At 31.2% G+C, this 17,266-nt stretch overlaps 1 protein-coding gene across 3 annotated transcripts in view; it reads left to right on the top strand.

The window, feature by feature from the left end:
• The window catches only part of LOC127700073 (transient receptor potential cation channel subfamily V member 5-like), a 76,227-nt gene that overhangs the window by 41,456 nt on the left and 17,505 nt on the right, over window positions 1-17,266 (top strand). For 2 of the 3 annotated variants that reach the window (XR_007981420.1, XM_052203542.1), the window contains exons 7-14: window positions 714-795; window positions 4,263-4,378; window positions 6,746-6,862; window positions 7,622-7,729; window positions 10,384-10,535; window positions 13,790-13,899; window positions 15,214-15,320; window positions 17,186-17,209. Coding sequence is in view for 2 of the 3 variants with exons in the window: in XM_052203542.1 (XP_052059502.1) it covers window positions 714-795; window positions 4,263-4,378; window positions 6,746-6,862; window positions 7,622-7,729; window positions 10,384-10,535; window positions 13,790-13,899; window positions 15,214-15,320; window positions 17,186-17,209 (816 nt within the window). In the remaining variant the exon portion in view is untranslated. The remainder of the gene's footprint in view (window positions 1-713; window positions 796-4,262; window positions 4,379-6,745; window positions 6,863-7,621; window positions 7,730-10,383; window positions 10,536-13,789; window positions 13,900-15,213; window positions 15,321-17,185; window positions 17,210-17,266) is intronic. The other variant, XM_052203552.1, reaches the window with a different exon arrangement.

Raw genomic sequence — 17,266 nt, forward strand, 5'->3', positions numbered from 1 at the left:
ACAGATCAAATTCAAATTTTGGTGGCACCACTTTCAAGGTTATTGAGTTATGTCCCTTGATAAAGAAAAATTTGCTATTTACACACTCTAACTTTAGTTTGCCTCAACCAATTGTTGAAAAACTTATACACAATGTTATTACCACCAAACACAGATCAAGTTCGAATATGGATTGCATCATTTTTAATGTTCTCGAGTTATGTCCCTTTATAAATCGAAAAATTGCTGAATTTGCAGTATATTTAAAATGGTGGCATCTGTGTCCCAGTGACGCAATCTTTTTTTTTTAATTTCAAGTTGACCTGCTTTTTAGATAATTACTGCCTATTTGGTGGGAAAATTTCATAAATAAGCATCCAATTTTTGCTCCATTGTGAATTTTTTCTAGTAGACCTACTTTTGAGATAATTATTGCCCTTTTAGTCAGAAAATTTCATAAATAAACAGATTTTAATTCTGTTGTCAGCCATATTTGCAGATATTGAATTATTATTTAGTTGATAATTGTAATGTTTAGAGTAAAAATTCGGTGTAATTCTTTCTTAAATTTGACCTACTTTTGACCTAATTATGATATACTTTTGACCTAATTATTACCATGAAACCTGATTGAAATAGATAAATGAGTAATAAAGGGCAAGAGGGAAACAAATTACTGTCTTAATCCTATATTGTCTGTGATCATTAGATAATAATGTTGTATTTTGTTTCAGGAACTTTGGAGATACAGCAATATAACTTGCTCTGTTTATCCTCTTCACTCAATAGATTCTATAGGACCTACAGGAGATTCTAGTGAGTAGCTTTAATGTAGACCTACCCTGGTATGTAAAGAAAGGTCAATTAATTGACATAAAATACAACCTTGTATGGCATACACATACAATATTATACTTTGGAGAATGCTCAGCAAAGAATTTCACAGGGTACTTGTTATATTACACATAACTATACAGTACTGGCAATGTTCTTTAGAAAAGGGAAAATATAGCATTCACGTGTGAAAGTCATCTTATGATACACACTCAAATAACTTCTGAAAGGGCTTATTGCTATTGACTGGCACCCAATTGATCAGTTAACATACAAGGAATCAGTTGTAATTTACCATACACCCCAGCAATAAATTGTGAATAATGCAGTAATCAAATCATTGAGTGTCATTCACAGGTGAATCACAGCAATAACTTAACTTTTTTTTTCATGGAAAGTATGGACTTTTTTCAAAGTAATAAAAGTTTGCCATTTAGGCTTAAAAAACAAGAATTTTTTTCAGTAGCTAAAAAGATAATGTGTATTCAGGTTTTGCTAGGGAATGGTATTTTAGTTTGACTAGTAAATTTTTTTTTAAAGAGAAAAAATGTACCACATGTTAATCATCGTCAATATTATTTGCAAACAGGAAATTGGACAGGTAAAAGTATGGAGAGTTTTAACAAATGCCTAGTAGATAATGTATATTCAGGTTTTGCTAGTGAATGGTATTTTTATTTGACCAGTCAGTTTTTGTCACGCCTTGACGGAGTCAAAAAGCGAGACATAGGTATGCTGTTTCCGGCGATGTTGGCGTCAACAATGTATTAGTTTGTGATTAGGTCTAGTTCATGGTGAACCACTAGTGGTAGGCCAATGATATTTGGTATGCAATTGTATTAGCATTGGCACATCTCATTACCATGGAGATTATTTGGCCCTGTCCCCTCAGTCGTGGTCTATTGAATTTGAAACTTTTCATAGTTTACATGTATTAGTTTGTGATTAGGTCAGTTTATGGGGAACCACTAGTAGAAGGTCAATGATATTTGGTATGAAGTTGTACAAGCATTGGCATATCTCATTTCCATGGAGATTATTTGGCTCCGCCACCTTAGTCATGGTCTATAGACTTTGAAAATTTTGCTAAGTTAACATGTATTACTTTGTGATTAGGTCAGTTCAAGGGGAACCATTAGTGGTAGGCCAATGTTAATTGGTGTTCAGTTGTATAAGCATTAGCACATCTCATTTCCATAGAGAGTATTTGGCCCTGCCCCCTCAGTCATGGTCTATTTACTTTGAAACTTTTGCTTAGTTTACATGTATTAGTTTGTGATTAGATCAGTTTAAGATGAACTGCAAATGTTAAGTCAATGATATTTGGTATGCAAATGTATTGGCATTTGCAAGTGTCGTTTCCATGGAGATTATATAGCCCCACCCCTGATCATGGTTCATTGACTTTGAAACTTTTACATAGTTTACAATTTAATGTTTGTTTTTAGGTTTGTTTAAAGGGAACGACTTATAATAAGTCAATGGTATTTGGTATGCAGTTGTATTAGCATTAGCACATCTCATTCCATGGAGATTGTTTAGCCATGTACCTTCAGTCATGGTTCATCGACTTTGAATATTTGCATAACTTACATGTTAAAGTATTGCTATTTTTAATTTCAACATTTGCATTATCAAAATTACAAAACGGCGAGACATATCTCTGTGATAACAGTTTATTTTTAAAGAGAAACAATGTACCACATGTTAATCAATGTCAATATTATTTGCAAACAGGAAATTGGACAGGTAAAAGTATGAGCGCTTTTCACAAATGCTTGCCAATAGTTGATTTGCCATTAATTTGAAGTTTTCCAGAATATCCTTTTTGTTCTCAGTACCATTAATATCATTTTATCCCCAGTTATTTTGTTTTCCACTGAAAATGAGAATATTTTTACTTCTTAGATAAAATGAATTTTGTTGCTGTTTTATTACAATTGTAGTACCATAATAAAACATCCTTCCTATTTATAGGTTTAAAAAAGGCCCTCGAGTATATGAATCTTTTTATTAGAATACTTGAAATACTGAAGTAATTAGATTGATTTATATTATGGATTATGATCAAGCATGCATTTTGTTCCTCTTTGAAATGTAAGCCAGTTTCTTTGAATTATTTATTTTAATGAAATTTTTAGCACATTAAGTTTATTTGTCCTTTGTATTTTTGTTGTCAGTTGACCCATAAATTATAATCTGAGGACAAAATCTTAATTGAGCATTGTTCAATATGATCATGGTAATATTATCAGTATATAATCATTATTACCCTTGAAGGGCTTGCTACATCTGATTTCCAAACAAATTGTTGTCACCATGAAAACTGCGGTGCTATTTTATAAACAGATTTGGAATACTAAAAGATAGTAATTGTAAGATTCTGTTTATTTTGAATTGCAAACAAATCAGAAAATATGTTTAATTGTTTTGTATTAGTTAATCATGAAAGATTTATTTGGATTTATACTAGGAAATTTAGAAATATTTCCAATCAAATCAGACATATAAGACATGTTCAAAATGCAACCATTTAGATTTGATGAAGCAAACACTTAAAAAAAAAACAACAACAAAAGTTTCACAGTTTAAAGTGTACTAATACAAAAAGGCCCTTTTTTTAATATTTTATTGAATTTCATAGCAGGTAACTCCCACAGAAATGTCCATTTTGATCTCTAGCCTTGTTTAAAATACAATTGACGCTTCAAGTTGACAAAGTACATGTGCTCTCATGTTTTTTTGGAATTAGAACATTGCTTTGATTTCAAAGAGAAAGAAGAAATGATTGCCAATGAGACAACTATCCACCAGAGACCAAATGACATAGAAGCTAACAACTATAGGTCACCATACAGCCTTCAACATTGAGCAAAACCCATATTGCCTAGTCAGCCTTAAAAGGCCCTGAAATGACAAATGTTTAACAATTCTAACGGCCTGATTTATGTACAAAACTTAAAAATGAAAAACAAATATGAAATACAGAAACAAACTATAACCACTGAGTTACAGGCTCCTGACTTGGGACTGGCATATACAGAATGTGGCAGGGTGAAACATGTTTATATTTTTCTTGGGGTTTTTTTTTACAACAAAAAATGTACATTTGGATTGACTATTGTGAAATCTGTTTCTTCCAAACTTTTAACTCTGAGGGTTTCTAATGAAGGTTCATCCAGAAAAGTGCATCAAACAATTCTCCATGTAAGATGTTAAATTCTTTCTTTTTCTGGATATTTATCACCAGTCTATATTGGCAGAGGAATTTCTTTTTATATCATTTGTAATATAAAATGATAATATACATGATATAGTAGTTTATTAATAATTTACTTTTTAATTGACTAAAATTTTATCTTCATATTCTTGGATCTTTCAATTGAAACTTAAGGATAATGTATGCATTTTGTGAATGAAATTAAAACATTGAAAATTTTTCATTTCAGATTTTAATTCTGCCTTAATGATAATTATCAATGGAGAAACTGATGAACATTTAGAGATGTTAGAAGGTGGTGTTATGAGGCAGTTACTGGACGAAAAATGGAAAACTTTTGCTAGGGTATAATTAATATACAAAATAAAACATACTTATATGGTATTGGTAAAAATCATGTATATTTTAACAAGCAAAATGATGCCAAAAAAAATCTTGATTTTCAATACAAAAAGAATATTCAGAATTTATTGTGCTTATTTAGTTATGACTGTTTATTTTATATATTTACCCATGTAAAACAACAGACAATACTGTGAGATTAATATGTAAGGCCATGTAACATAAATTTTCAGAATATCAAATAATGACTTCTAAAAAATTGAGGGATGGATTATGTTTAATATTTTTATTTATATCAATGTTGACATAACCAGTGTATATATTCCTGTATAAAAAAAAAAAGAAATGAAGATTACCAAGGAGGCAATAGAAAATCTTACTAGTCACAGAAGGAAAGACAACACTCTGGCCTAAAGGAAAAAGACAGAAGACAAACAGTAGTGCATCAAACATTACACTGAAACTTAAGATTGAGTAACATATGACAAACCTACCAAATAGTGTGGGTGTCCATGTTTAGTGTACTTATTTACATGGATATATTATAGAGAATATATTAGGTTTTTTTTATTCCACCAATGAATGACTATGCAAGACCCTCAAGTTTAGTTAATTTTATCAATTCAGGAGTCAGTAGAATACAAACACAGATTTTTATACGACCGCAAAAAAATTTTGTGGTCGTATATTGGTATGACGTTGGCGTCGTTGTCTTCCGAAGACACATTGGTTTTCGCACTCTAACTTTAGCTTAAGTGAATGGATCTCTATGAAATTTTACCATAAGGTTCAATACCACAAAAGGAAGGTTGGGATTGATTTTGGGGGTTATGGTACCAACAGTTAAGGAATTAGGGGCCTAAAAGGGGCCAAAAATAAGCATTTTTGTAACTTCCAGACATAACTTGTGTGTTAGTGTATGGATCTCTCTGACATTGTACCACAAGGTTCCATATCACAAAGGGAATGCTGGGGTTGATTTTGGGGGCAATTGCCTCCAAATTTTAGGAATTAGGGGCCAAAAAAGGGGCAAAAAACAAGCATTTTTCTAGTTTCATGACATAAACTTGTGTGTAAGTGTATGGATCTTTCTGAAATTGTACTACAAGGTTCCATATCACAAAGGGAAAGCTGGAATTGAGTTTGGGGGTAATTGCCCGAAACATTTAGGAATAAGGGGCCAAAAAGGGGCCAAAAATAAGCATTTTTCTAGTTTCCAGACAATAACTTGTGTTCAACTGTATGGATCTCTCTGAAATTGTACTGCAAGGTACCATACTACAAAGGGAAGGCTGGGATTGATTTTGGGGGTAATTGCCTCCAAAGTTTAGGAATTAGGGGCCAAAAGGGGCAAAAAAACAAGCATTTTTTTTGTTTCAGGACAATAACTTGTGTGTAAGTGTATGGATCTTTATGAAATTGTACTACAAGGTTCCATATCACAAAGGGAAAGCTGGGTTTGAGTTTGGGGGTAATTGCCATAAACGTTTAGGAAGTTGGGGCCAAAAAGGGGTAAAAAAACAATCATTTTTCTAGTTTCCAGACAATAACTTGTGTTAAGTGTACGGATCTCTCTGAAATTGTACTGCAAGGTTCCATACCACAAAGGGAAGGCTGGGATTGAGTTTGGGGGTGATGAATCATAAGGGGGTTCAAAAAATTTGAGGGGATTTTTTTTTCTTTAAAATTTTCCATTTTAAATTGGTTATTTCTGATTTATATATAAAAGCAAGTAATAATGGTATGGTTTGAATAGGTTCTTAAGTTCTTTGACCACATTCATTCTGTGTCAGAAACCTATGCTGTGTCAAATATTTAATCACAATCCAAATTCAGTGCTGTATCAAGCTTGAATGTTGTGTCCATACTTGCCCCAACTGTTCAGGGTTCGACCTCTGCGGTCGTATCAAGCTGCGCCCAGTGGAGCATTTTATTTACATATTCTTTAAAAAAAAAATGATAAATACAATCTAGATTTGTTACTGACACAGTAGAATCTGATAACCAGAAAATATATTTTGCATGGTCATGATGCAAAATTTTTGTGCATAGTGTAGTAGAATAGAATTAAGAAAATTAAATATTCAGAATATCAGTTTTTAATTATCATGATGTTCATATCCTGTCACATTTTTTCCTGTGAGTTAATTTCTGAATTTTGATGAATAGTATTTGTCATTGAATAGAGAAGCAAAAATATCAGATTTTGTTTATGCCTCTGATGATCCAGAAGGGTTTTTTGATAACTTGATGACCAAATCTGTTCATAGAAAATTATCTGATTTCATTTCCCACAATTATTTGATACATGTAACAACAATTGCATTTTGGTACTCTATTAAATACTAAGATCAATTTGATATTTTACAGAAACGATTCTTTATACGATTGGTGTTAGCCTTCCTCCATCTTGCATTAATCAGTACATCTGTATATACCAGACCTCCTGAAGATGACCTACTTGCCGTACATAGTTCCTCTGATATTGTAAGTATTTATATTGTTATCTACTTGCTGTACATATAAAAATAAGATGTGGTATGATTGCCAATGTGACAACTCTCCACCAGAGACTATTAAAATGACATAGAAGTTAACAACTATAGGTCACCGTACCACTTTTAACAATGAGCAATAACTCCTCTGATATTGGAAGTATTTTTATTGTTATTCCCCACTCAACAGTTTCAGAGACTATTTTTTTTTTTTTGCTTCCTGGATTTTTTTTGTCACATACTCTACAATTTAAAGGAGATTCATTTCTTTATTAAACCGTTGATCATTTCTAAATAAATAAAAATATATTGTCACAATCACAGATCAGATATAAAAATATACTGTGTGATGATTTTTTTTGTAATACTTTCACAATTTCTAAATAACCTGTACAATGCTATGTTCCTTCTAAGAACATCAGGGTTAAAAATGAAAGAAATCTGATCGTTGTTCTGAAATCATTCCTGTAGTGTCTGAGTTAATGATGGCATCTTAAAATGCCATCCATGACATTCTTGCATTGAGATGTGAATTTGTTATATCCTGACAAAATAAAAGTTATGTGGTTGAAAAGGCACAGGTGTGAAAATTGAACGAGATTTTAAGCATGCGTGGTATTCTTGTAACTTGTTGATGATTAGATATGTGTTCTGTCTTACATAATCATTACATTTATAGTTTGTAACAAAATATTTCACATCTTTATTAATAACTACTTGTCACAAAAGATTTTTTGTTTTTTTATTTCAGATTCGATTTGTAGCTGAAATATTAACTGTTATAGGATGTATAGTAACGTTAGTTGTAGATTGCTTTGAAATAGGAGCTCAGGGATTCTGGAGTTTTGTAAATAATTGTGTAAGTATCTTTCAACAGCATGCACATCATAGTTTTAGAGTTATTACAACTTCAGTTCTGGACACTCTTTTGACTTTACATGTGTAGGTCAATGGTCACAAGTAGAAAAGTAGTATGCTCCCCCTGGATGCAAGAGGTCGACCTATGGTTCAATTCCTGGCTCGATCATACTTAGGACTTGAAATTTGAAATTGGCTGCTTATCCACTTAGTACACAACATTAAAGAATAAGACAAATAAACTCTACGTTAGAAAAATGTGTTTGAGTGGGGTGACTTGTTTTCCCATAGACTGTTATCTTGTGAACTACCACATTTAAAATCTTGCTCAGCATTTTGGTCTAGTACAATGAAGTGTTCATTTTCATATCACATTAGCATGTTCTTGTACTGATATAAATGAATATTTGCCACTGGAGGTTAAACACCATTATCGGTAGTTTGTGCATTTTTCCTTTGGTGTGTCCTCGCTGATGATGTCAGTATCAGTGGACTGGTCGTGATAAAAAAATTATTGGGTCAGTTTGCAATTGACATACGCGAGTGCACCACATATGAATCTACTTTCCCTTTCATTCATTTGATTTTTTTTCACAGAAATGCACGCTTTTTTTGGTGTTTTACTTTTCATTGTTTGAAACTTTCAGTAAAGTTAGTTTAGCTTTTTTCGAACGATTGTGTTAAAATTTGAACAGAAAATGTATGAAAAACCCGATAAACTTGAAAAATTTGCATTATCTGCAGTATTATTGGTAGCTTTCCTTACTATAGCTGCGGAATCGTAGCTAATAGGTCCTTATGATATTTTTTTGGGGCCCCAAACTAGACAACGTTTGGTGTGGAACAGGTAAAAAGTCTTTCATTAACCATAAATGTAGCCTTTATAATGCCTGTAAATAAATGTCTGTTTACACAGTGCTTCCTCCAAAATCAATGTAATTGTTTTCAGGATGAATGCTGAGTATATAACGACAAGCTAAATGTAATTTTTAAGCAAATTATCTATCCAACTAAGTAAAAGATTTAACTTGAATTTCTAAAACAATGACAAATCTGCTATTCATATCATATCATACTTTGCTTTGTGAAAAATAAAGAAATTTGACTGACCTGTATGTTACCATTATATTCTGCATTGTTAAAGTCATGTTCAAAGCAGAATTAATTAAACGCATGCAATAATTCATTTTCAATACTTTGTGCAAGAGAACGCCTTGTTTACTGCACTGTGACAAAATTTCAAATGCAGCCTGTGACGTAAAGAGTGATTCAACGTGATAAAGTAGCTCGTATTTTTATATTCTCTATTATTGTAGTGATTTTCTTTTTTTCATAATTACCAATAAAAAGTATAATGGACTTTTTGTTTTTGAAACTGGCTTTATCACTGTAAAATATCAGGAGAGGATATTTTACTGTGATAACGTCAGTATCAAAAACAAAAAGTCCTTTATTCTATATATCCAAATTTCTTATCTTCCTTTGCCCTCAGGTGGGAGCAGCTTATTCCTATTGGGGTTGAATCATTGAACAAGAGAAGTAATTTTATTTGGCAAAAGAAGCATCAATATATATATTACCTCTTGCCTTAGGATTTTTTTTTAATAATTTTCACATTGCAGTAAAAATTCATTTAAAGGTTTTCAACATTAGTCTTAATTTTGTATTACAGAGACATGCTCCAGCTCTTACATTATATTTATTGTCATGTGTTCTAATTATGTAACATTTTGTATTACAGAGACATGCTCCAGCTCTTACATAATATATATTATGTGTTCTAATTATGTAACATTTTGTATTACAGAGACATGCTGTCATGTGTTCTAATTCTGTAACATTTTGTATCACAGAGACATGCTCCAGCTCTTACATTATATTTATTGTCATGTGTTCTAATTCTGTAACATTTTATTTTACAGAGACATGCTCCAGCTCTTACATTATATTTATTGTCATGTGTTCTAATTGTGTAACATTTTGTATTACAGAGACATGCTCCAGCTCTTACATAATATATATTATGTGTTCTAATTATGTAACATTTTGTATTACAGAGACATGCTGTCATGTGTTCTAATTCTGTAACATTTTGTATCACAGAGACATGCTCCAGCTCTTACATTATATTTATTGTCATGTGTTCTAATTCTGTAACATTTTATTTTACAGAGACATGCTCCAGCTCTTACATTATATTTATTGTCATGTGTTCTAATTCTGTAACATTTTGTATTACAGAGACATGCTCCAGCTCTTACATTATATTTATTGTCATGTGTTCTAATTATGTAACATTTTGTATAACAGAGAAATGCTCCATCTCTTACATTATATTTATTGTCATGTGTTCTAATTCTGTAACATTTTGTATTACAGAGACATGCTCCAGCTCTTATATTATATTTATTGTCATGTGTTCTAATTCTGTAACATTTTGTATTACAGAGACATGCTTCAGCTCTTGCATTATATTTTTTGTCATGTGTTCTAATTATGTAACATTTTGTATTACAGAGACATGCTCCAGCTCTTACATTATATTTAGTGTCATGTGTTTTTATTATGTAACATTTTGTATTACAGAGACATGCTCCAGCTCTTTCATTTTATATACTGTCATGTGTTCTAATTATGTAACATTTTGTATTACAGAGACATGCTCCAGCTCTTTCATTATATTTATTGTCATGTGTTCTGCTGTTGGCGTGTATACCATTCCGCTTTCTGAGGTTACGATATGTAGAAGATATACTGCTAATTGTAGCAACTCCAACGGCTTGGTCATTTCTTCTCTTTTTTGCAAGGTAATAAAATGTTTATTAGAATAAGGTAGAACAGATGTTGTGTTATTAATACAGGTTAAATGCAGTTTGTCATTTTAAAATTAAAAAACCAGTATTTTTTGTGAAAATCTAAAAATATACTTCAAAGCATTTTAGCAGCTTAATAACATTCTTGATAAAACTTTTGACATTTAGATAATAATGTAGTAGATTTTCATTTTTGTGTTAGAACAGTGAAATATTGACATTTTAATTGGTTCTGAATGATGATAGGCAATTTGAAAATCATTAAAACTAGCTAGCTCTTAACAGTTTGCCTTTATAAAAATTATGACCATCCACATTAGGGACATTGTAAAAATTTATAAACTCTTGAAAACATCTTAATTTTTGGACTAATACTGGTAAATGCCATTATTTAGGCTAGCTATTCTTGCAGATTTATGAATTATCTCACTGAGATTTAAAAAAAACATGTTATTTTGCAATATTTGTCAAAATTTACCAATTTTTGTATTTTAAATGTGGAATTCAAAAGAAATATTTTCATTTTCAATTTGAAAACCATTCAGGTCTTTTACAGAGATGGTAAAAAACATAAAAACTCTACCTTCCAGGCACTGAAACAAAGAATTGTATTTAAAAAATATAATCTGTTTTTGTTTTTTTTGACACACAAGTTTTTAATGATTGTTATAAAAACAGATAATTTAAACATGTGCAGTACTTTATTGGTTGTGTAATGAATGGGACAAAAAAAAACTTATGATCTTGAAAAACTTAATAAATGATTGAAATGCATGTAAGCAGCCAAATTTTATGGAAAGCTTTTATATTTAAATTGCATGTTTCGAGCATTAAAACTCAATAGTTTTCCATAGTAAGTTGTTTTTAAAGTACTGAATAGAGTTCTGAGAGGAATAATATTTATAAATTGTAGAGGTTACCCAGGGACAGGAGCTATGGTTGTAATGATGTATCTCATGCTCAGAACAGATTTTCTCAAATTTAGCATCATATTTGCTATATTCATTGCCCAATTTTCATCAGGTATTTGTGTGAAGATTGCATGGCATATTTAATATTCATGATTTTTTAATCCTCCAAGCGTGTGATCTAATATTGCCGCACATTAAAGTGTAAAACACACCAGATAGTTTATAACCTAATGTGATTATGTAGATGAACATGTGTTTATATCCTCTTACAATAGAATGTAAACAAAATTGGGACTGTTTCTGTCATATGATTCAAGTGGTGGATCCATAATATTTTACTTGTACAGGTACATCCATTTCCTTAGCTCCAACAAAGGACCTTTTGATTAGTTCCACACCAATTAAAGAGAACAAAAACATTGGATATGTGTTCAAATAATAAATAGAATTACCTTTGATTTTGATCCTACCTTTTGCAAATGATACATATATATGTAAAGTTTCCTTAAGGGTTTTTGAACATTTTAACAGAAATAATGCTGCATGTTTTTAACTGTGGACCTACAGCAAGATAGTGTCATGGACATTTTCAGACACTGTCTTGCTGCAGGGTCCACTTGTTTATCTAATGTGTGAGGATTGACCATGACCTCCACTTATTTTTCAAGAATTGCTTTTAAAAACAAAAACTACAAATTTCCAGTATTAAACAATACAAGACAATTGCTCCAAAAATTTACTGTCAGTCTGTGTGAATCAAGAAACCACTTATGATCAAGTTCATCAAACAAATTGCCAAAGGTTAATTTATTTGGTGTGGTCACTTGTTATGCAAGATTATATTGTATGTCTATAATAGTTTTAATTATTATGCATGAAAGGTTTACATGTTATAATCAGAGCTGATAATGGAGTGGAGAAGCTTGTGCTTTACACTATAGTCATTTATTATGTAACCAGTATAAAATAAATAATAGGGTACCAGTTTTTGACAGAGTTCTTTGTCGAACCAGACTTTACCACATTGTGCCCATAAAACTGTTATATTGTGTTTATATTGTAAATTATTTTTCAAACAAAATTACTGATGAATAAGCTAAAGTAATTGTTTGGTTACATTTTTTCAGGATTGTTATTGCAGAATTAAAATCATCATGCCAATAAAAGAATGAAATTTTTTTTTTTTTTTTTTAAATTTTGATAGTCAATTTTCTTACATATTTCAAGAAAAAAAAAGTTCCATACCATATTAAATCAGTCACATATGTGTTCCATACCGTATTAAGTCAGTCACATATGTGTTCCATACAGTATTAAATCAGTCACATATGTGTTCCATACCGTATTAAATCAGTCACATATGTGTTCCATACAGTATTAAGTCAGTCACATATGTGTTCCATACAGTATTAAATCAGTCACATATGTGTTCCATACCGTATTAAGTCAGTCACATATGTGTTCCATACAGTATTAAATCAGTCACATATGTGTTCCATACCGTATTAAGTCAGTCACATATGTGTTCCATACAGTATTAAATCAGTCACATATGTGTTCCATACCGTATTAAGTCAGTCACATATGTGTTCCATACAGTATTAAATCAGTCACATATGTGTTCCATATCGTATTAAGTCAGTCACATACAGTATTGAATCAGTCACATATGTGTTCCATACCGTATTAAGTCAGTCACATACAGTATTAAATCAGTAACATGTGTTCCACACCGTATTAAGTCAGTCACATATGTGTTCCATACCATATTAAATCAGTCACATATGTGTTCCATACCGTATTAAATCAGTCACATATGTGTTCCATACTTATTAAATCAGTCAAATATGTGTTCCATTTATGTTTACTTCAATTAGAATTACATTTTACTTTAAAAAAAAAAAACAACAACAAAATCCCACTAGCAGTTATTTTTTTATTTTAGACATTGAGTTGAAGATGATGCTCAAAGTATCAGTAAAAAATTTCAAAATAAAAGATGAAAGGGACTAAAGCATAGATTTTAAGATGTAGCCATTGAATTTATAGATGCAGCCTTTTTCTCCCATATTATTCTTTATTTAGTTAGCATCAACTTAATCAGTGAATATTTCTCAAATGTAGGTTGATTTATATTTAGTGTACTACATGTAACTAAGATCAATCTTCTCGGCCACAGAGTCAATGTATTTTCTTCTATATTATTAAGCGCATCTATACAGCTAGAAAATCTTTCATGCAGAATAAATTGATATTAACAATTACACCCTTACCATGCTCAGAGTAACCTCACTGTTTGAACCATGCACTATATAACAATGATTTGAATGTTTACAGAAGTGTCAAGCTGACAGGACCATTCGTATCTATGATCTATAAAATGTGTATGGGAGACCTAGTTAGATTTGGTGTTATATATGTGATATTTTTAGCTGGATTTACACAAGGTAGGATGTACACTGATTAAAATGTTTCATACAGCAGCAAGAACACTTCCTGTTATCTGTATCTACTGAATATAGTAACAAAGAGATGATTCGTGCAATGTAGATTTCATGTCATATCACTTTTCTTCCAAATCTGGGGTTTATTAAGGATGTGTTAACATTTCATAACATAATTGTAGCAATTTTTAGCTCCAGTATAAAAACAATATTAGGTCAATGCCAGAAAAATATCAACTTTTTTGTATTAAACACGAAACTGTTTAAGGGCTCGGTGAAACTTACCCTACCCTACCGTTAATTTCTAAACCTCATACAAAAAAGTTGATATTTTTCTTACATTGACCTAATATTGGATATATATTGTCATAGAAAAAAAATGATATAAGAGGTTAACTAAGTTTTTGGATAAAGTAGCTTTAAAATTATTGGTTATAGGTTGAAACAATTTTGTATATGAATTGACCAGATGGATTTCATTTGACCAGTGAATTAATGTTCATTTCAAAGTAAATTGCCTTTAATAAAAATCCAATATTGCAGCAGCGGAATTTCATATCATGAAAATGCTAAAAAAAAATGGATTCTAAGTTTATATTAGAATTTTATTCCAACATACCATAGTAAAAGGGCATTATGTTTTTCAATGCGTCTGTCCTGTATGGGTTTAAAGTTTTGGTTTAAAGTAGTTGACCATGATGTTGTGGTCACATCAACTTCAAACTTAGTATACAGTATTGTTAAGATGTGAACTTTTAATAAGATATGCTAAACATGTTAAATAAGGAGTAGAACGAATTGTACGATGAATTTAACATGGAAATGTGATAGTGCAAGTGGGGCATTGTGTCTTATTCTTGTTAATTAATTAAAACAATACTTTAAGGTTGTTTATTGCTGAAATTCAAATGCATGAATTGCTTCATTTTTATAATACACCAAAATTGTCTTAAAAGAAAGATAAGTCTGTGTGCTTGTTTTTGAGTAAACTACAAAAGAGACAAAGTAAAACACAGGAAGTATTTCAAGTAGTATAATATTTTGAAAACTTTCAAACAGTATTTCAGTGGAATTTAATTTCCTAAACCTTAGCACATAGAAAATGAATAGCATTGATAAGAAATAAAAAAGATATGGGGAGTATATTTCAATGATACAGCAACCCAACAACACTAATAACCAAAAGGCATCTAAAGGACAGGAGACAGTCTTTAAATTCATTTATCAATTTAATATTCAATTGTGTATAAACAATATGAACTGAAAATTCAGTTCGTTTATTGCGTTTACATTAATTTATGTTTTGATGTTTTTCAGCTTTTTATTTCCTGTTCCAAGGGTCAACAGATAATCAATCTCAAGGATTTCTCACTATAGGAGATACCATCATGACTTTGTTTCAGATGACCTTGGGCGAATTCAAGGTCAGTACTACAACCCTATATTTATCATGATATACACACTCCCTGTATGGTATATTTTTACTGAAAACCATCATATAACATACTAATAACAACCTCATATAAGTAATTATTGATTACCAATGTCACATCTTGTATTTTCCTTCACTATAACCAAGCATGAAGCATGTAAGGACTCCTTTTAAAAAAAGTTGACAAAGAGAAAAAACGTGAAGCAAATTTGAATTTTGACCAGATAGTTTACGAAGGGCAGGGGTTAAGGATTGTTCACTGTCCTACTACTATTCATTGCCACTACAACTGTTTGCTGGGATAATCTTGGGCAAAGAAGTAGAGTAAAGAAATAAAAAATGTGGATGTTATTACCATGTAACAGGGGAACAAGTTTTAGAAAGTCATTACCATCCCTTTACTTCAAATCTTAAACACATGCATGGGTTGGGCTTGACAGACAATGAGAGTGTCAATGACAAGAAGTAAGTTCCAAAAAGAGATATGCCAAACTGCAATGGTTTGCAGAAACAAAAAAAAAGGGTGAAAATTCCGGAGGTCAATGGTTTTCTCCTTGCACTCCAGCTTGCTGCACCAATAAAAAATGACTACCATGATATAGCCAAAAGTGGTGTTAAACCCAAACAGTCAATAAAAATTCAAGATTATTCAATTTATCTATACTTTATCACATGTTGTCTATTGTAAGAGCAACATGAATTAGACTCAACATTCTAAAACATGTCACATATATAATGGAGTTGAATGATCTTTGAGGAGGATGACACATATTTTTGGATGTGGGATATAAGGGGTAAAATAGTGGGGATGTGGAATATAGTGGTTTAAAAGTGGGCTCTGGGAAAAACAGAGGGGAGGAGGGAAAGTGTGAAGTGGGCAAAAAATTTCAATCACCATTTTTGGGACCCTCCTTTATATTGATTCTAATAATAAGTTATGGTGAACGAACTTCCTGACAGATTTATTTTTAGGAAACTACAAATAAGCAAATATTGACACAAATTAATCAAATCTTTATTATAACTATATCATGTCTTTGAATTGACATATTAAAGCCAATTAAACAAATAGAATAGTATGTGAAATAGAGAGAACAAAGTGAACAAACTAAGGAGACCATGTGTTTTATGGTGCACAGTACCTGTTCTGCATGACATTCCAAAGTAACTTGATTGCATGTGAAAACAGCATACTGATTCATGTGAATGACTTTGTTTATTGCATGCAAATACATTACAATGTTTGTAATTGTTCTGTGTGCTGTCATTGTGGAAAAATATCATCAAATATAACCTCTACAATAAAAGAAATATTTTTGATAAGAAGTACTCTTAACATTATTTTCAGGAATAAATGTTTAGTTTCAAGCAGATCTTGCAAATATATTATTTAAAAGTGACAAAAATTATTGATTCAGAAAACAAATTACTGATGAGACAAAATTTATAAGGACATGACTTAATAGCATTTAAGATTTATACTAGTGGATGGAATAGAAATGTTATGTCATGAAATCAATTCATACAAATAAAAAATCATGGGAATGCAACTTTAGCATGTATCTTTGGCTTAGGCATGATGCTGAAAATGCTTCATCCTGTTTTGTTCACCTTTTGTGTAAAGAGGACCCTCAAAAACTTCTGTCTGCCAGAGCAATTTGTAACTTTGTTTTTTTTAAGGTTGCATTACCGTCAGCATTAATCTTCACTTCCAAAAAACACTATTCAATATAAACTTGTTTGCATGACATTGTCTTTGTCTTTGTAAAAAATGTCCCGATTGTTACCCTTTCACATGAAACCAACACTTTATACCAATGTTTGATACCTATGTTTCTTTACACATGCATGCTATAGTTAAGCAGGAGAAATACTTCTCAGGTATCTTTGAATATCATATGTAGTTCTTTTAGCACATTTTAGATTTTTTTTCTCACT

This window comes from Mytilus californianus, unplaced genomic scaffold (assembly GCF_021869535.1).
Source record: "Mytilus californianus isolate M0D057914Y unplaced genomic scaffold, xbMytCali1.0.p SCAF_1, whole genome shotgun sequence".
In the NCBI taxonomy this organism is placed as follows: Eukaryota; Metazoa; Mollusca; class Bivalvia; order Mytilida; family Mytilidae; genus Mytilus; species Mytilus californianus.